We start from the raw sequence: 21,066 nt of genomic DNA, 5'->3' as shown, positions 1-21,066 counted from the left end.
GTCATTTGTGTTTGTTAAACGGGTTTTCTTAGAACACCAGTGCTGAGAGATGTTGAATGGCTAGCTGTTCTATGAAAAGGTAATTCTTAGTCAGTTAAGTTTGGGGAATACTACATAGACCGTTGACCATTGACCTTTGAACTGCATGGGTCCACTTATACACAGATTTTTTACAATGCAGTATTATAGACATATTTTCTCTTCTATATGATCTTCTTAATAACATTTTCTTTTCTCTAGCTTACTTCGTTGTAAGAATACAGTACATGATACATATAACATACAAAGTATGTGTTAATTGAGTGTTTTAAGTTATCAGTAAAGCTTCCACTCAAGAGCAGGCTATTAGTAGTTAAGTTTTTGGACAGTCAAAAGTTATATACAGATTTTTGACTGTGTGGGCTTGGCACCCCAACCCCTACATTGTTCAAGAGTCAACTGTAGCGTCTTTTTTGGGAGAGTCATAATGAACATGAATAGGTTAAAGGTTATGAAATCCTATAGTAAATAAATCTGTTTAACTCTGCTTAACTCAACATTTTCCAAACTTATTTGACCCCAGAGCTTCCCTTTCTTCTCCAACACCTATTAACCCATGGAGACTGAACACACCTTGAGCCAGGTGATCTCTAAGGTTGGTTTCAGCTTTTAAGTCAGATAATCCAGTGAAACTAACAGTAACTGAGCCAAATTTATCCAGGAAATAGCACTAGATTTAGTCAGAATTGGGTTTGACCCCTGGCCTTGCTGCATCGAAACTTTGTGATCCTGGACAAGTCACTCAACCTCTCTGATCCTCAGTTACAGGAGCAGTAATGTTGATGTAATACTAGTTCCTTTGGTGAGTCACTATGACTTAGAAAGACTGAGTTGTCTGAAAGAGATTCAAGCAGGGACACATTTTGTGCAAGTCTGGTTCTCAGCTTGAAAAGTGAAACTTGTATGAGGAATCCTTGAAAATCCCTTAAGAAGATGCAACTCTGGAGGCTAGTAACTCCCTTAGTAGGTCCAACACAAGCAGGTTTTTCTCCAGCACTGGAACCGCAGTGGACTCCATATCCTCTCAGCCCTTACCATCTCTCTGTGCATGCCGGCTTGTCTTCCGACAGTGTCTNTTTCCCTACGGGCCTTCTCTGGGGCCCCAGGGTCTGCTCTGCTTGCCTTTAGCTGCAAGTTCCAGGACTTAATGCTGCCTGGAGCAGTTCTCAATTGGTGACTGATACCGGATAGGAGTTTGTGACCTCCCAGCGCCACACCCTGATAGCCTGCATGGCTCCCAAGAGTACTGGGGTGCCAGCCTTGCATCTGACTTGGCCAGTCAGGGGTATGGGGAGATCCTTGTTTGGTCTTGCGCCCTCCCTTGGGATTGTGTGTGTGTGTGTGTGTGTGTGTGTGTGTGCGCGCGCGCGTGCGTGTCTCTCTCTCTCTCTCCTCTCTCTCTCCTCCCAGGTTGGCAACCATATCGATGTGCTCACTGGAAAGTGGGTGGCGCAGGACTCAGGCATCGGGGCTGGTGTGGACTCCTACTTTGAGTACCTGGTGAAAGGAGCCATTTTGCTTCAGGATAAGAAACTCATGGCCATGTTCCTAGGTAAAAAGGGCGGGGTAAGGAGGCTTTTGCCATGATTTTTCCCATTGACAGGTGGTTTGTTTATGAACTTTCAGTTGCTCCCAAGTGCCTACAGAATCAGTTCTGAGTACCTGAGTCTGCATTCAGAGCCAGCATGGACTTGACACTGCCTCCTTGGTGCCCACCGTACCTCTTCAGGCCTTCCTGCAAGAGCTACGTGCACTGCCGCGTTCTGTGTGTTGGCCCCAGTTTTCTTATTTCCTGGCCATTGCACGTGTGTTCCCTTTGCCTAGTATACCTTTTTTCCTGTCTTCATGTGTCCAGATTTTATTCACCCTTAAAGGCGCAGCTGAAATGTCACCTTGCCCACAAAGTAGCTTGATCCCTCCTCAGAATTTAGGGCCTTCAGCACCGTTGGTGCGGTCGGCTGTCATCCACCGTTAATAGCTCCCCCTACTGAGTGCGGTGTCTTGCCTTATTCATCTTTATATTTCCCACAGTGCTTTGCATGAGGTAGGTAGTTGATTAATGCCTTTTGAATAAAAGTGTTTTACCCTCCAGGCCCTTGGACACTAATAATAATGAAATTGAGGAATTGTTGGGCACCTAGTAATAATTATCATTATAGCTGCCATTCCTTTATTCAGCAGATATTTAGTGAGTACCGTTGATGTGTCATGTGCCACGCCAAGCACCAAACATGGATTGTTATTTCATTTCATCCTTACAGCACTGTTGGAGATTGTCTTATTTATTTGCATGTGTACTTGGTACTTCATTTAGATAATAGTTTATTGTGCGTAGTTATTATGCACTATCCTAGTGTTGAGGATTCTGCAATGAACAAAACAAAGTCCTGCCCTTCATGGGTTTACAGTCTAGGGAGAGGTATTAGTTCAAGTCCCCACTAGAATGTCAGTGCCCCGGGGCCTGCGTTTTGTCTTGCTTGCCACCCTGTAGGTACCCGTACCTAGCAGATATGCAGTGAATATTGTTGAGTGAGTGAATGACGGAACAATCCATCCCATGAAGTGTATAGCATTACTTTCCCCGCTTTAGAGATAATGAGACTGAGGCTTAAGAAGGAAAACCTTACCCAAGATCACAGCTAGCGGGTGGTAAAGCTGGAGCTGGAAGTTGAGTCTGGAAGTTTGGCTCCAGAACCCATGCTCCTTCCTCTGTGCCTTGTTGCTTCCTAGTCTGCTTTGAAGCTACACCATCATATGGTCTTCCAGAAATGTTAAGTCCATGCTCTGTGGTCAAGACCTGCCTTTCGTCTCCATGATCTCTGTTGTGTCTTATTGCATCTCCTCTGCAGAATATAACAAAGCCATTCGGAATTACACCCGCTTCGATGACTGGTACCTGTGGGTACAGATGTACAAGGGGACTGTGTCCATGCCAGTGTTCCAGTCGTTAGAGGCCTACTGGCCTGGTCTTCAGGTAGGAATGATCAGAGAGGTGGGCATTTTTCTCTGGGACTGACATCATTCTGATGTATAAGTCAAATAAGGTATTTCAGTTGCTTGAATACTTGGGTTGGAGACAGAAGAGAGACTTGGAGTGAATTAGGCAGACTTAAGATTCTGCCAAGCTGAATTTTCCAAAGGGAGCTTTAAGGTGTCAGGAATTGAGCTTCCAGTTTGCTGTGAAATGTGATACCACTTAAAGTAGCAAGTGTCTTTCCTGGCTGGGTGGTAATAGCCATTGGCAACAACTGTTTCTCCACTGGACATTTCTGTCAAATCTCCTCATTCTTGACAGTGGGCCTGAGAAAGGGCGTGAAAGCAGCTGGTTCTGTTCTGCATGCCGTCATTATTGTTTTCCATTATATGATCTGATGGACTCGCAGCTGGGAGGGCCGGCTCTTGGAGCGCATCTAACCAGCCCTCTATGTATACCATAATATTTTTATAAGCTAGTTTCCTTTTGTATTTTATGAAAAGGTAATATCATATAGATGGTGGTAAATTTTAAAAGCACACAAAGGAATACAGTGAAAGGTAAATTTTGAGCCCCACCCACAGCCCCCCTCCCCAGTCCAGCTCCTATTATCAGTTTTCTGTATATCTTTCTAGAAATCCATGTGCATAAATATATGCATGTTTATATCTACCCTTTTATCTTTACATAGATAGGAATACATCATGTACTTTTTCACTGAATATGTCTTGGAGATCTTTATTGATACAGATAGGTCAGTTTTACTTTTTTTTTTTTTAATTTTCATTTATTTATTTGAGAGAGAGAGATTATGAGAGCACAGGCAGTGGGGAGGGGCAGAGGAAGAAGCAGATTCCCCAGTGAGCAGAGACCCCAACGCAGGGCTTGATCCCAGGACTCTGGGATCTCGACCTGAGCCAAAGGCAGATGCTTAACCGACTGAGCCACCCAGGCACCCCTCAGTTTTACTTTTTTTTAACAGATGCATATATTCCATTAAATTGATATACTGCAATTCGTGTACTAGTCCCCCATTGCGTACTTTTAGCCAGCCTTCTTATTTTACTGATGGGGAAACAGGCTCAGAGAAAACTTGTTGACAATATTAAATATAGGTCCGGTTCTTCTAAGATACGCAAATTTTAACGCTTGGGTGCCCACTAAAAGAATTTTGAAGACCTGTGGAGTCCCCTGCGTGTTTTTAATCTTAATGAGTTCAAATAGTTGTATACCATTCCTTTTTCTCCTCGGACTCATATTTTCCTTCTCCTCCTCCAGCAGGATTTTATCCTAATTGTTATATTTTATTCTGGATAAATTTTATTGATACCTTCTTATGTCTTTGTAATAAAATTTCTCTATACATAGAAATTTAAAATACTTTAAAATTTCCTGTGCTCATAGGCTCTGAGTATTAAATTTGTTTCCTTCTTGGCTTAGTTATCATTAGTAGGTAAATAAGTAGAGCAACATTAATAGCTTACAGTTTTCGATAAATAATTATAAAACATAAAGGCAGTTTAATCAGAAATACATTTCTTAATGAGATTTTCAGGGCTTTTTCATTTCTAAGTAGTTTGTGTATTTGTGTGTGAATAATACATATTGGTAAAATAGGACATGGTTATGTATCAAAAGTTTTATTCCTGTTTTTATTTTTCACATGTAAGTGCTGAGGAGCCTTATGCACATAAATAGGTAGGTGGGAATGGAAAGAGTTTGATTATTGCAATATCATTCAGTTCTTTTTTTTTTTTTTTTTTGAGCGTGAGGGAGGGACTGGGAGGGTCCGAGGGACAGGGACAGAGAATCTTAAGCAGGCTCCACGCCCAGTGCAGAGCCTGTGGGGCTCCATCTCATGACCCTGAGATCATGACCTGAGCCAAAATCAAGAGTTGGATGTTTAACCAACTGAGCCACCCAGGTGCCCATCATTCAGTTCTTTGTAATCATTGACTTCATAGATTGAAACATACAAAACTGCCAGTATTCCACTCTTTGACCTACAAAAATGGCAATATTATATGGCTCATTCTTTATATGATGAAAATAATCATATAATCTGTCATCAGAAGTCATTTTTAATGATCTCTCTGCTGACAACTTGACCAGTTCCTCTTCTAGTTTTTTGAAGGCAGAGTACTGGGAACTATCTGATACGCAAAAGAATTTGTTACACAGTGCTTAGAGTCATTCCTTTTTTCCAACACCTACACCAGTATTTTAGATTTAACCTAGTTTGGTTGCTCAGGAAGTCTTTATCCCCCGGGACAGTGTTCCAGAGGAAGGTTAGAGATTGCTGCAGGAGGTAAAATGGCAGAAGGGTAACTGTGAAGGAAACAGTGATAATAGATAGCCTGCCTTTGTGTTAGAAGCATCTTTTCCGGCAGAACCATTTTAGGAAAGTAGAGGATCTGGAAATCTATTGCCTTAAAACTATTTGTGACTACATTCCTCTTGGGAAACCTTCTTGTACGACCCAGCCATATCACTGACCACACCCTTTGACCCTGCAAAATTCCATTTCTGTGCATGTTCCCCGGGAAAATAACTCAAGAGGGAAAGATGCATCATGTATACAGATATTCCTAGCAGCAAAGTTCATGACAAAGAAAACCTAGAAATGATCCAAATGCCCGCTAATGGAGGAACAAATGAATGATTATATTTTAATGGAACGGGTCATTATACAACTTTAAAAAATTAATATATGTGAACTCCTGTGTTACATGAAGAGATAATGAACAAGAATCAAAATGTGAAGGAATGAAACATACTGTTGGACTATAGTGCGAAATTAGGAGTGATAATTAAATTCTTAAAAAAATTTCTCTAATCAGATTTAACAATAACAAAATATACATGAAGGTTTTATATTATGTGTAAACTGATTACAACTCCATAGAATTTTGGTTTTGTAAATTAAGGAATAGAAGACAAAAATGTAAATGGCTGTTACTGTAAGATTAAGAAGGTGATTACCTTTTTATTCTGGTATGTTTTAAAAAAATATTTCTATAACTCTGAATAGAATATAAATTGGAAAGGTAATTATCAAAACTATGTTATTTTTTTGGTGAGGTTAAAGGTGACTTTTTTATACCTCTTTTTCAAATTTCCTTAAATAAAAATTAAGAAAATAAAAGAGAGGGTGTGATAAGGAAGGAAAGAGTTTCATCTCCATTGGTGTGGTACTTTTTCCTGGCTTGACCAGGGATCGTAGGTTCATTCTTTGTGAGATTATAAAAACACTAAAAGCTAACATTTATTGAACATCTAGTCAGTGCCTTGTAGTGTGACTGACACGTAGAGGTGATAAATTAAATATTTAAAGAGAATGATTTATGTGCCAGGCACTTTACACAGAATTATCACGGCGCACTGAGGTAAATGTTGCTTTATAGATGAAGAAAGAAGGCTTAGATATGTTCAATTTGTTCATTCATTTATTCAACAAATATTTGAATGCCTGCTGTGTTCCAGGCGCTGCCCTTGTTCAGTTTGTAGAGTGTGAGACACAAAAGAAAAAATTAAGCGGACAAATGCATAAAATAATAAGTCGCAACAAAGGAAACAAAATGAGAGGCTGAGAGAGAATGTTGGATGGAGACCTAAACTTGAGGGAAAAAGGCCTCTTCCCTTGTGATATTAAAGCTGGTATTTCAAGAATCAGAGGGGGAATGATGGTCCAGGTGGAGGAAACATCATGTGTGAAGGTCCTGAGACAGGGAAGAGTTGGGTGTTTATCAGAAACAAAGCAAAGCAGTATGGCCACAGTCCAGGGGAGCGAAAGATCAGTCAGCGGAGGTCAGCAGCGCCCAGGTCGTGCAAGGCCTTGAGGGCCATGGGGAGGTGTCTGGACTCTATGCCGAGCCCCTGGGAAGCCCTGAGATCTGGTGTCTGTAGGAAGGCAGTTGCTCTGGCTGTGTGGGGAGAGTGCACTGGAGAGGGACATGAGGACAAGTGGTGGGAGCAGTGAGAGGACTGTGGAAGGGATTCCAGTGTGACATGCTTGTGACCAGACCAGGCGGCGGCACTGGAGGTACAGAGAGACAAATCGTGATGGTTTTAGAAATGGAATCGACAGGAGTTGCTGAGGGAATGGATGTGGGGGTGGAGGCAAGGGAGGAGTCAAGAATGACCACCATTTGCTGCTAAGTGCCATTTACTAAGAAGGGAGAGGTGACAGTAAGGGGGCAACTTGTGAGAAAGTGAGGAAACCAAGAACTTTGGGAAATGTTAAGTTTGGCCTATCCACAAGGCACCCAAAGGTCATGTCAAAAATGTCAGATGTCAAAAAGCTGTTTCCCTGCAAGCTTATGTTACTATTAATAGCTGCTTAGCAACAGCTAGTAAAATTACAAATGTGTATACTTTCGGACCCAGCAATCCTGATTCTGGACATTTGTCTTACAGGTAAACTTTGCATATGTTTGAGGTGACAGATGTACAAGGTTATTTACTACACTATTGGTTGTTCTAGCAAATAGCAAAACACTGGACCCAATCCAGCTGGCTGTTAATAGGGAACTAGTTAAATTGTGGTCCGAGCAGTGGAATACGATGAAACTGTGTAAATAGGAGGAGGGAGCTTTTTATGTACTTACATGAAAAATCAAAGAAAGCTGTTAAATGAATAAAAGGAAGTATAGAACTGTATATTTAATAAGCAATCTTTTATGTGGGGGAAATAATAGAGTCCCACATGTATTTATGTTTACAAACTAATACATATTCATTTGGGGTATGGGGTAGAAGTGAGGCTTAGTAAAATCAACCTTCCCATTCTTAAAAATTTGAACTAGATAGCTGACTTACCTCCTTAAAACCCATAGTAGCCAGCATTGACTGAGCAGGGAATATAACCTTTGTCCCTCACGGTAACTTAGATGCTTTGTGTTTTGCATCAGAGAGATGAGGCTCAGAGAAGGTAAGTGTCTGGGCCAAGGTCAAACAATGAATAAATGAACAAATGGCAGACTCGGTTTGATCTCAGGCTTTTGTGGCTCCAAAGCCTTTGCTGTCTCTTCCCCGAGGTTGTACGTGGGGTTTGGTACATGGAGTTTTTTTGTATGTGGGTTTTTATGCCTGGTGGCTGCCTGTTTGACAACCACTTCTCTCTTGCAGAGCCTCATTGGGGACATCGACAATGCCATGAGGACCTTCCTAAACTACTACACTGTATGGAAGCAGTTTGGGGGGCTCCCAGAATTCTACAACATTCCTCAGGGATACACAGTGGAGAAGCGAGAGGGCTACCCTCTTCGGCCAGGTAAGCAGGATCTCTGGCCCATCACAACCCGCAGGCTCTGGTTCTCTGAACCCCAAACGCTCACATTTCTGTGAGGCTCCATACCTCACAAGTACTCAGAAGCTGATTTTTTTCCCATCTGATACTTCCAGGGCTCTGGGTGGCTTTCCTGGTAGGAATTATTTACCTATATATTTTCAGATAAGGAAATTGAAACTTAGTGGGTTGAGCTGGCTTGCCCAAGACTAAGTGTACGAGGTAGGAATGGTACCCAGGCCTCTTAACTAAATCTTAGGCTCCTTCAAACTTGAGCAAGTGAGTGCAAAGAGAAGAGCCAAGTTGACTCCTTTTGAGTTCTTGCCATCGGGATTTCAGAAGTATAGACAAACTTCCTAAGTCACTGGGTCAGGTGAGTTATGCTTCTATAATATGGAATGTTAAAACTCTGGAATGGACCTTAGGAATGAATCATCCTTGTCCACCTCCCCATTTGCAGGTCAGAAATCAAGGCGCGGAGAAGGAAGGTATTACACACTTGATAACTGTCTTAAAGTTCCTTTCCAGCTCTGATCCTCTGATTCACTGCAGGAAAGTTAAACACTGTAAGGAGGAGAAGGGGAAGGGGGCCAGAGGAAGGAAGCTTAGTCAGTACACACAGTCATCCCCCACCCCGAAATGGGTTACATTTCTATTGTTAGACTCTTCCCACCTTCCCACCTGAATGCCTTTGAGCTGTGGGACAGGCCTTCTGGTGACTTCTGCCCATTCTGCCCTCCTCTACCCCATTTCCTTCCTCCTCTAGCTCAAGAGATTGTCGTGGGAGTTGTGGAGGGGGAACAGAAGAGGAAGTAAAACAGCAACTGCAAAGAGCAAATTAGTCACTTTGATTCCTCGAGGCTGCTGTTCTTGGTATTTCTCATGCATGCATTCTCACAGCTTTTTCTTTCTTTCCTTTCCTTTCTTCTTTTTTTTTTTTTAAGAGAAAGCTCAGAAGGTGTTATGCCCCGGGTTACCAATGGATAAAATTAAGACAGTTTGGGACTACACGTAGGACGTAGGCTTGTGCATTCTCAGAGTTAGAGGGAACCTGAGAGGCCTTCTAATTGAGATCCTCCCGTCACTGCCCTGGCAAGCGGTTATCTGGTGTTTGTTCAGTTAGCACCAGTGACAGGGAGCTCACTGTTTCCAGGGGCACCCTGTTCCATTTGCAGGATAGGCTGGCAGGAAGGCATCCGTGGAAAGTAAGGCAGCACAGCTGGGAATCCAGCAATGCCTTAGTCCAGTCACCCTTCCTACCCTAAAACAATAGCGAATGGGAGATAAGGTCCTGCTCTTTCATTAGATTGATCAGTGTCTTAAGCTCTGGTACATGCCTCTGATGGGCAGTACTGAAGGGCAGAACCTGCCCTAAAGGTCTCTAAGGGCCTTTACCTCTCCCTAGGTCCAAGTCTAATAAGCCTTGGGCTATCACCCTGTTCTAGAGAGCTGGCCAATATACAAGAAATTAAAACAATGATAGCCAACGTAAGCCCATGTATGAGGAAGAGGAGACAAGATAGCTGGGGCCTGGGTGCACTGAGCCAGCCGGCTGCTAGCAGCAAGACAAGAGGCTTCCCTGGAGCACTGTCTTTTCTTTCTTTGAACGCACACAGTGTGTTCACTTACCAGTAAATGTGCCCCCACCTGTGTCTTAGAATATGAACAATCAGATTAGCAATTGTGTAGAGACCCATGGATTAAAAGGAGGGAGAGGTGGGGGAGAACTGGGAGATAGGCAGAGATCTTTTTTTCTGAAAGTAAGAAATAGAGTTTGCAGCAATAAATCAAAAGGGAGACAAGTGCTGATCAAGGCCCAGGAGGAAATGGGGAAGGAGATTGGGAAGAGAGGTTGGTCTAGGGAGGGGAGAGTTCTCTCCTGTCTGAGAAGAGATGGATGAAGTAGAAAAGTCTGTTAAGCTGTACCCTCCACCCACCGGAGCCACCCTGGAAGTCAAATCTTTCTTTTCCATACTAGCGCTTCAGATATTTGAAAGCAGTAAACACATCTTCCTGGGTTTTCTTTTCTCCAGAATAAACTTTCTCATCGGGATCAACTCCTGTTGCCTAATACTCTTCTGAAAATGGGGCCCATGTCTGAATGTCAAATTCCAATTGTGGTTGTAGAGTCAGGCAAGACTATCACCGTGTTCTGGGCCCAGTGAACTGGTGACTATCTCTTTGTTAGATTGAAGATTGGCTCTTGAATATCTTAACCTTCATCTTTTTGTCCATCCCATCTCAGAAAGGGCCTCATAATGACAGGCTCAGACTCTTAAGTGTTAGGGGCAGGTTAGGCTGTGAGTGACAGAAAGTGAGTAGTAGCTTAATTAAGATAGGTATTTATTTTTCTCTCACTTCTGGACTTATGTGGCTCTCTATGGTGTCAGGGACCTTAATCCCACACCTGGCTGCTGGGAAGAGTTGTCAGTCTAAGCAGTTGTGTACTTGGCTATAGTTAAGGATTCTGTTACTAAGGAAGAAGGAGGGGACAAATATTGGGAGACAGGGAGTAGCCTTTGCCACCTCTCCATCCCAGAACCTAGCTGTCTCTCCCCCTTGGAATGGAAGACCATGGTCAGTTTTAGTGCTGATCTCCACTAAGCTTCAGGCTTTGGGTATATTGGCTCTGGAAATTCAGCACTACGTGAGCGATCCCATATTCTTCCTGGTTGGGGCCCTGTGGACAAGGTATGGAGGGGAGGAGTCTCTCACTGCCTGAAATGGGCCCTGGGCCTTCCCCGCTCAGCCCTGGATGTGAAGGATCTGCCTTGGACTTTACAGAACTCATTGAGAGTGCAATGTACCTCTATCGTGCCACGGGGGATCCCACCCTCTTAGAACTCGGAAGAGATGCTGTGGAATCCATCGAAAAAATCAGCAAGGTGGAGTGTGGATTTGCAACAGTAAGTGTTTCCACAGGCCCAAGAGTTGAGAAATGTCTCCCCCTGCTGCTAAAGAGCCTCTGGAATGTTAGCACTGAAGGGACCTTCGAGATGTACACATGCCTTTATTTTACAAGGGTACATTTTGTGAAAAGTTCTGTGCAAAGGCCTGTAAGTTGGATTCCAGAAGGGAAATAGAGTCCCATAGCCTTATATTCAAACCTGGGGGTCCTTGATGAAATAGTCCTAGTAGTTTCACAGATGTTTATTGAATGTCTTTTATGTGCCGGGCACCATCCTAGACTAGGGTTCTAGCAATGAACAAAGACCAAGCCCCTGAGCTGACGTTTTAGTGGGAAAAAACAACAAACTGTATGTGGGAGACAGAAGGAAGGCCAGTATGGCTGGAATGGAGTGAGCGAGGAGGGAAGGGGAAGAGATAAGTCTCAGAGGGAGGCAGGGGCTGGATTGAGTAGGGCTTTGTATAAGAGTTTGCATTTTGTTCTGCTTAAAATGAGAAGCCTTTGTAGGATTGACAGCAGAGCAGTGACAAAATCTGACTTGTATTTTAGAGAGATCACTCCAGCTGCTCCATGGAAAAGGGAGCAAAAGGGTCAAGGGTAAGAGCCATGTCACATCCTTAGAGGACCCAAGCAGGCAAGCTATAAATAAACCATCATTACAGACACGTAAAAACCAGATGTGTAAGAAAATTGTTTGAAAGAAAATTGACCAAAAAGTGTACTGAGGATTTTTAGGGTGTGGGATTAAAAACAGACCCCCAAAAATCCTTCTTTTTTCAAAATTTTGTAATGTGGTTATATTCTACAAGTAGAATATATATATATTTTAAAAGACATATATATGTAGGGAGAAAATAAAGCAATGATATGTTTTAGAGTCTAATGTGTTGTATTTTGTGAAAAGCCAAAGTGGAAAAGCCCATTGGGAAGTTCTTAAGAACATTTGACTTACTTCCATGAAAATGAAAGCCCTCTGGAGGTCTTCCAAGGCAAATGATGGGAATAGGCGTCAGACTCCTTGGCCTTTGACAAATAATAATTCTTGGTACATCAAGTCCGTGTTTTAGTCACATTTTTTGTGAAAAATAGATGTCCACTGAGAATTAGTTTTAAGAAAATGTATCTCTAACTCTGAGACGCGAATATAAATGTAGGAAGTAAACTCATCCATGACTGCAAACTTAGTATGAATTTTTCTTCAGAAAGACCTCTAATTACTTATTACAGTAATAATAAGTAACCAAATACTTGATAACCACCTTCACGCCCGTCAAGGGGGATTAGTTAAGTAAATGACGCTACATTTTTACAGTGTCCTTAAAGGGGATGATAGATCTGTGTGTAGTCACAACAGAGGTAGGATAAAGGGGATAGGAATTTTCATGTCACCTCAGGAGGTTAGGGAAGAGCCTTGATGACGGGGTATCTGAGCAGAGAGCTGAAGGCAGTGAGGGAGCTAGCTGTCTGAAGGACAGAGTGTTCCAGGCTGAAAGAACAAGCAACGGAGCACATCTGGGGCCAGAGTGCGCACTTGCTCACGGAGCAGAAAGCCCATTGGTCGGACAGGCAGGAACAAGGGAGAGAGCCTCGGAGAGGTGAGGGAGAGAGAGCGGCGGCCGGACTGGAGGACCTGTTAGGCCGTGATAAGGACTTTGGTGTTTAGTCTGCATGAAGTGGGGTGTCAACAGAGGGTTTTCCCTGGAGGAGTGACAGCTAAGACTGACCTATAACTATACTTTAGGATTCCAACCCCTGGGGTAGGCGCTCAGCACCGCTTAGTGGCAGAGCAAGAATTCCTAACGCGACCCCCCTGGACCCCTCGGCTGCCCCGTGACGCTGGTTCTGACTCGCTTCCCTCTTCCTCGTGGCAGATCAAAGATCTGCGAGACCACAAGCTGGACAACCGCATGGAGTCTTTCTTCCTGGCCGAGACTGTGAAATACCTCTACCTTCTGTTCGACCCGGCCAACTTCATCCACAACAACGGCTCCACCTTTGACGCGGTGATAACCCCCTATGGGGAGTGCATCCTGGGGGCCGGGGGTTACATCTTCAACACAGAAGCGCACCCCATCGACCCCGCCGCCCTGCACTGTTGCCGGAGGCTGAAGGAAGAGCAGTGGGAAGTGGAAGACTTGATGAGGGAGTTCTACTCCCTCAAGCGGAAGAGGTCGAGATTTCAGAAAAAAACGATGAGCTCGGGGCCATGGCAACCGCCAACAGGGCCAGGCTCGCTCTCCTCACCCGAGAACCAAGACCAGGCGAGGGAGAAGTCTGCTAAGCAGAAGATCCCTCTGCTCAGCTGCCCAAGTCAGCCCTTTACCTCCAAGTTGGCATTGCTGGGACAGGTTTTCCTGGACTCCTCATAACCACTGGACGAGTTTTTTGTGAGTGTTTGAACTATGACAATAAACCTGCTTTTGACAATCGTGTTTTTCTATTTTACATATCGGTTTGTCTCGGAAGATTTGATTCAAAGAAGAGATTCATGGCTAAAAAGCATTGTGAATCTAATTTCTTTTTCTCATACAGTTGGAGAAACAGCTGAACCCAAAGTCAGCCCACTGCACAGACCCCAGGGGTTGATGATTGAATCTCCCTTCCTTTCAAGGCTCCCATCTTCTAGTATCTCTGGAGAGGGTGTGGTTATGAATACGTCTGTCGCTTCTCGCCCCAGCCTGTGCTCCTGCCCTTTAGCACAAACCACTATCAGGCACCAGCCGCAGACCTAGCGTCCAGTGTGGATGAGGCAGGGTTTTTATTCTCGGGAAAACTAAATTCTAGCAGAGAGAAATAAATTAGTAGGTAATGTAAAATCACATTATGGGAAGTGCCATGAGCTAATAGGATACCTGCTAGAAAATAATGGGGAGAGGTAATCTACGTTAGACAAGGTGGGCAGGGAGGGCCTCTGACGAAGCGAGGTTTTAAACATTTGATTATGGAAAATTGACAATAAACAGAAGTGTGGAGAACAGGATAATAACCCCCTATCCACACTAGATCATTTCATCCGTAAGTATTTCAGGATGCACAATTATTCCTTAATAATCTCCAAGTCTCTAATTATGTTCAGTTTTTTAAATTGTTTTATAAATATAGTTTGTTTGAATCAGGATCCAAACAGGGTATGTGTATTTGCAATCAGATGATCTATTTCTGAATTGTCTTCTGGTCTATAGGTGTTCTCTTTATTTTTTTAAAAACCAGTTTTGTTGAGATATAATGTACATACAATAAATTGCACCCAGTTCATACATTTTCATAAGTTTTGGCAAAATTAGACACCCATGTAACCACCACCATAATCAAGGTACAGAACAGTGCTCTCCCACAGACCTTTCTGGAATGATGGAATGTTCTAATAGAACAATTAGAATGATTGCACTGTCCCATAGACAAGCCACTGCATGTGGCTGTTGAACCCTGGAAATGTGGCTCTGTGACTGAGGAACTGAATTTATTAATTTTTAGTAGACTTTATATTTTAGAAGAGTTTTAGGTTCACATCAGTCTTTTTTTTTTTTTTAAAGATTTTATTTGTTTATTCAACAGAGATAGAGACAGCCAGCGAGAGAGGGAACACAAGCAGGGGGAGTGGGAGAGGAAGAAGCAGGCTCACAGCGGAGGAGCCTGATGTGGGGCTCGATCCCAGAACGCCGGGATCACACCCTGAGCCGAAGGCAGACGCTTAACCGCTGTGCCACCCAGGCGCCCCAAGGTTCACATCAGTCTTAAGCAGAATGTATAGAGGTGTCCCACATACCCACTGCCCCCACGCCTGCATAGCCTCCCCCATTACCAACATCTGCTACCAGAGCCGAGCATCGTTGTAATCAGTGATCCTACACTGACACGTCATTATCACCCAGAGTCCACAGTTTACCTTAAAGTTCACTCTTGGTGTTGAACGTTCTCTGGGTTTTGACAAATGTGTAATGACATGTGTTCACCGTTAGAGTATACAGAGTAATTTCCCTGCCCTAAATTCCTCTGTGCTTCCCCTATTCATCCCTTTATCCCCCCAGCTCCTGGCAACCACTGATCTTTCTGCTGTCTCCATAGTTGTACCTTTTCCAGGATATCCTATAGTATGCAGCCTTTTCAGATTGGCTTCTTTCACTTAGTAATATGCATTTACTTTTCCTCCACGTCTTTTCACAGTTTGATAGCTCGTTTCTTTTTAGAGCATCGTCCGGATGTACCAGTTTTTTAAACCATTCACCTACCGAAGCATCCTGGTTAGTTCCAAGGTTTGGCAAATTATGAATAAAGCTGGTGTAAACATCTGTATGCTGGGTTTTGCATGGATATAAGTTTTCAACCCCTGTGGGTAATTATCAAGGAGCATAATTGCTGGATCATATGGTAAGGGTATGTTTAGTTCTGTAAAAAACCACCAGACTGTCTTCCAAAGGGGCTGTGCCGTTTGCATTCCCGCCGGTAACGTATGACAGCATTCCTGTTGCTCCACATTCTCACCAGCATTTGGCATTCTTAGTATTTTGGATTTTGGCCCTTCTAATGGGTGTGTGGTAGTATCTCGTTTTAGTTTGCATTTCCCGATAACACATGATGTGGAGCATGTTTTCATATGCTTTTTGCCATCTGTGTATCTTCTTTGGTGAGGTGTCTGTCAAGGTCTGTGGCCCATTTTTTAATCAAGTTTTTTTTTTAATTGTTCAGCTTTAAGTGTTCTTTGTATATTCTGGATAAAAATTCTTTATCATATATGTTCATTATCAAATACTTTCTCCCAGTCTGTGGCTTGTCTTTTCATTCTCTTTAACTACCTCTTACTTTCATTGAAAATTATTTGTTGAAGGAACTACGTTGTCCTACAAAATTTCTGATATAATTAGTTTTGCTAATTGCGTCCCTGTCGTGGTGCTTAATATGTATCTCTGGTTTGGTTTTGTTTTGTCTTTGTAAATTGATACTAAGATCTAGAGGCTCCATCAGATTCAGATTTTTTAATTTTGTTTTTATTTTGCAAGAGTGGTTCATAAGTGGTGGTGTATACTTCAGTCAGGAGACACATATGTTTGATTATCTTTATAACAGCCATTGGTTTTTGTTGTTGTTGTTGTTTTACTTTTTAAAATTCAAGTATAATTACCACAGAGTGTTATATTAGTTTCAGGTGTACAATACAATGATTCAACAATTCTATACATTTCTCAGTGTTCATCAAGATAAGCATACTTATATACGTATTTTATGAAGTTTTTTTTATCTTAACTACAGTATAGTTAACAGTGTCATATTAGTTTCAAATGTACAATATAACAATTCAACTATTCTGTACATTACTCCATGCTCATAAGTGTACTCTTTAATCCCCATCTCCTATTTCACCCATCCCCTCACCCACCTCCCTTCTGGTAACCATTAGCTTGTTCTCTATAGTTAAGAGTCTATTTCCTGGTTTGCCTTTGTCTCTCTCTCTTTCTCTCTTTCTTTTTCCTTTGTTCATTTGTTTTGTTTCTTAAATTCCACATATGAGTGAAGTCGTAAGTTACTTGTCTTTCTCTGACTGACTTATTTTGCTTAGATTATACTCTCTAGCTCCATCCATATTGTTGCAGATGGCAAGATCTCGTTCTTTTTTATGGCCAAATAATATTCTGTTGTATATATATGCCACATCTTTATCCATTCATTTATAAATGGGCCCTTGGGCTGCTTCCATTCATTTATAAATGGGCCCTTGGGCTGCTTCCATAATTTATCTATTGTAAATAATGCTGCAGTAAACATCGGGGTAAATTGGTGTTTTTGTATTTTTTGGATAAATACCCAGTAGTGCAATTACTAGATCATATGGTAGTTCTATTTTTAACTTTCTGAGGAACGTCCATACTGTTTTCCAGGGTGGCTGCACCAGTTTGTACTCCCACCGACAGTGTAAGAGGGTCCCCCTTTCTCCAAAGCCTCACCAACATCTGTTGTTCACTGTGTCGTTAATGTGGTGTGAGATGATATTTCACTGTGGTTTTGATTTGCATTTCCCTGATGATGAGTGATGCTGAGTGTCTTTTCATGTGTCTATTGGCCATCCATGTGTCTTCTTTGGAGAAATGTCTGTTCATGTCATCTGCCCGTTTTTTAATTGGATTATTTGGTTTATTTGATGTTGAGTTGTAGAAGTTCTTTATATATTTTGGATCCTAACCGTTTATCAGATGTGTTGTTTGCAAATATCTTCTCCCATTTCATAGGTTGACTTTTAGTTTTGTTGATGGTTTCCTTTGCTGTGCAGAAGCTTTTTATTTTGATGTAGTCCTAATAATTTATTTTTGCTTTTGTTTCCCTTGCCTCAGGAGACCTATCTAGAAAGAAGTTGCTACAGTTGATGTCAGAAAGATTATTGTCTGTACTCTCTTCTAGGATTTTTATAGTTTCATGTCTCAGGTTTAGGCTCTTAATCCATTTCAGTTATTTTTGTGAATGGTGTAAGAAAGTGGTCCCGTTTCATTCTTTTGCATGTTGCTGTTCAGTTTTCCCAATACCATTTGTTGAAGATACTGTCTTTTTCTCATTGCATATTATATCTTCGTTTGCCAAAGATTATTAACCATATAATTGTGGGTTTATTTCTGGGTTTTCTATTCTGTTCCATTGACCCATGTGTCTATTTTTGTGCCAGTACCATACTGTTTTAATTACTGTAGCTTTGTAATACAACTTGAAGTCCGGAATTGTGATGCCTCCAGGTTTTTTTTTTTCTTTTTCAAGATTGCTTTGGCTATTTGGGATCTTTTCTGGTTCCATATAAATTTTAGGATTATTTGTTCTAGTTCCATGAAAAATGCTGTTGGTATTTTGATAGGGATTGCATTAAATATGTAGATTGCTTTGGGTAATATAGACATTTTAACAATATTTGTTCTTCCAATCCATGAACATGGGATGTCTCTCCATTTCTTTGTGTCGTCTTCAGTTTCTTTTATCAATGTTTTATAGTTTTCAGAGTACAGGTCTTTCACTTCTTTGGTTAAGTTTATTCCTAGGTATTTTATTATTTTTGATGCAGTTTTAAGTGAGATTGTTTTCTTGATTTCTCTTTCTGCTGCTTCATTGTTAGTATATAGAAATGCAACAGATTTCTTTTTTTTTCTTTTTTTTTTAAAGATTTTATTTATTTATTTGACAGAGAGAGACAGCCAGCAAGAGAGGGAACACAAGCAGGGGGAGTGGGAGAGGAAGAAGCAGGCTCCCAGGGGAGAAGCCTGATGTGGGGCTCGATCCCAGAACGCTGGGATCATACCCTGAGCCGAAGGCAGACGCTTAAGGACTGTGCTACCCAGCCGCCCCAGAAATGCAACAGATTTCTATACATTGATTTTATATCCTGTGACTACTGAATTCATTTATTATTTCTAGTAGTTTTTTGGTGGAGTCCTTAGGGTTTTCCATGTAGAGTATGCAGTATTTCATCTGCAAATAGTGGAAGTTTTACTTCTTCCTTACCAATCTGAATGTCTTTTATTTCTTTTTGTTGTCTAATTGCTGTGACTAGGACTTCTAGTACTATATTGAATAAAAGTGGTGAGAGTGGACATCCTTGTCTTGTTCCTGACCTGAGGGGAAAAGCTCTCAATTTTTAACATTGACTATGATGTTAGCTGTGTTTTTCACATAAGGCTCTCATTATGTTGATGTATGTTTCCTCTAAACCTACTTTGTTGAGTTTTTATCATCAATGGATGTTGTACTTTGTCAAATGCTTTTTCTGCATCTACTGAGTTCCCTAAGACAATTCTCAATTTGCATAATTTTCTTTCCTCTCCTTTGCTCAGCTTGGATACTTTCCATTACTGTCTTCCAGGGTGTTAATTTGTTCCTCTTCTTCCTCTAGCCTGCTATTTATGCCATTAAGTGTATTTTTTTTTTAGGGTGCCTGAGTGGCTCAGTTGGTTAAGAATCTACCTTTGGCACAGGTCATGATCCCAGGGTCCTGGGATCAAGGCCTGCATAGGGCTCCCTGCTCAGTGGGGAGTCTGCTCTCTGCCCCTCCCCCTGCTTGTGCTCTCTCTTTCTCTCTCTCTCTCTCTCTTTCTCTCATAAATAAATAAAATCTTTTTTAAAAAATATTTTTTATTAATTTTAAGTAATTTAAATTAAGTTAAATTTAAGTTACATTAAGTAGGGGCGCCTGGGTAGCACAGTCGTTAAGCGTCTGCCTTGGGCTCAGGACGTGATCCCGGCATTCAGGGATCGTGTCCCACATCGGGCTCCTCCGCTGGGAGCCTGCTTCTTCCTCTCCCACTCCCCTGCTGTGTTCCCTCTCTCGCTGGCTGTCTCTCTGTCACGTAAATAAATAAAATCTTTAAAAAAATTTTAAGTTAAATTAAGTAATTTAAATTAAATTAATTAAGTAAGATTTTAAGTATTCTCTACACCCAGTGTGGGGCTCAAAACCCCACAACCCTGAGACCAAGAGTTGCCTGCTCCACCAACTGAGCCGGCCAGGCAACCGCATCAAATATATTTTAAATTTCATTTATTGTGTTCTTCATCTCTGATTTGCTCTTTTTTATCCCTGAGTTAAGGGTCTCACTGATGGCCTCCACTCTTTTCTCAAGTCTGGTGAGTATCTTTATGATTATTACTTTAAATTTTCTATCAGGAATATTACTTATATTCATTTTGCTTTGGTCTCTTGCTGTGGTTTGGTTCTATTCTTTCATTTGGGAGCTATTTCTCTTTCTCCTCATCTTGTCTGACTTTCTGTTAGGAAAGTCAGCTGCTTCTCTTGGTCTTAATAATCGCCTTATGATGGAGGAGTCCTGTAGTGCCCTGCGGTGCAGTGTCCCCTGTTCCTCAGGGCCTGGCACTTCAGGGAGTGTCTCCTGTGCGTGTTGCATGTGCTCAGCTGTTGAGTCTTGGCCTCTGTTCCCTTCAGTCCAGTTGTCTGCAGAGGCTCGCTTTGCCTATTGCGGGCAGTGTTTGGTCCCCAGCAGGGATGGGGCAAGTTTTAACAAGGTGTGCAGTGGTCTGCTTGGGAAATGAGACCTGCCCCTACTACTGCAGCAACACAGGTCCCACAACACCTGCGTTAGGAGATGTGGTGTTGACAGGTTTGCCCTGGTCTTCTAGGGGGGGGTGGGGGGAGCAGTGTGCGACTGAGGCAAGTGTGACTAGGAAGAGCGGATCCACTGAAGTGTGCGCAGCCAGAGCTTGGTGTAAGCGAGTTAGGTAGCCAGTGTCTGCTCTGCACTGGTTCCCGCAGGTGGCTGTTGTTTTTGCTGGAGGGTGGGGGAGGGAAATGCACCTGCCAGGGCCTTCGTTCATGGAGGGGTCTCCTTGTGATCCCTGTCTCTCTGCGGCATGCTCTCAGATGAGCAAATCGCTCTCCCTGCCATCTGCCGCTGGTGCTTTTCCAACTGCTGGTTCTGCCCTGCATCTGCGTGGGTGTTTGTCCTACCTCCTGAAGCGCCGAGGCTCTGCTTCCTAGGGCCTCCTGGCTCTGCCAGAGCCAACCCCGCAGATTTTTAAGATTCTAGGCTTTCAGTCGATTGGGCCCCTCATGTTTTCAAAAGCAAATATTATGGGGATTTGTCCTCCCATTGGTGGGGCTCCCTGGTGTGAAAGTCTGTTTTCTGCCCTTCTCCATTCCATTTCACTCCCAGACTGCATCTTCGCTCTTTCCACCTTCTTCGATGTGGCCTCCTCTCTACCGTTTAGTTGTGGAGTTTGTTCTGCCAGTCATCACATCAGGTCCTTTTCTGGATTATTTACACCGACGTGAGTGTTATCCAGTTGTATCCCTGGGACCAGAAGAGTTTAAGGGACCTCCTACGCCGCTCTCTTCTCAGCCGACCCTTTTTATTATTCTTTTTTCAAAACAAGTGT

General features: G+C 42.5%; 1 protein-coding gene across 1 annotated transcript in view; it reads left to right on the top strand.

Moving 5' to 3' along the window:
* The window catches only part of LOC103669810 (ER degradation-enhancing alpha-mannosidase-like protein 2), a gene marked incomplete in the record, with an annotated part of 79,638 nt that extends 66,003 nt beyond the window's left edge, over positions 1-13,635 (top strand). Inside the window, 5 exon segments of the mRNA XM_008698165.2 lie at positions 1,450-1,591; positions 2,889-3,013; positions 8,141-8,285; positions 11,085-11,206; positions 13,080-13,635. Coding sequence (XP_008696387.2) covers positions 1,450-1,591; positions 2,889-3,013; positions 8,141-8,285; positions 11,085-11,206; positions 13,080-13,577 — 1,032 coding nt within the window.
* Positions 13,636-21,066: the final 7,431 nt, after the last annotated feature.

Source organism: Ursus maritimus, unplaced genomic scaffold (genome assembly GCF_017311325.1).
Source record: "Ursus maritimus isolate PB19 unplaced genomic scaffold, ASM1731132v1 scaffold_22, whole genome shotgun sequence".
Taxonomy (NCBI): Eukaryota; Metazoa; Chordata; class Mammalia; order Carnivora; family Ursidae; genus Ursus; species Ursus maritimus.
This window is presented reverse-complemented; position numbering and strand designations above follow the sequence as displayed.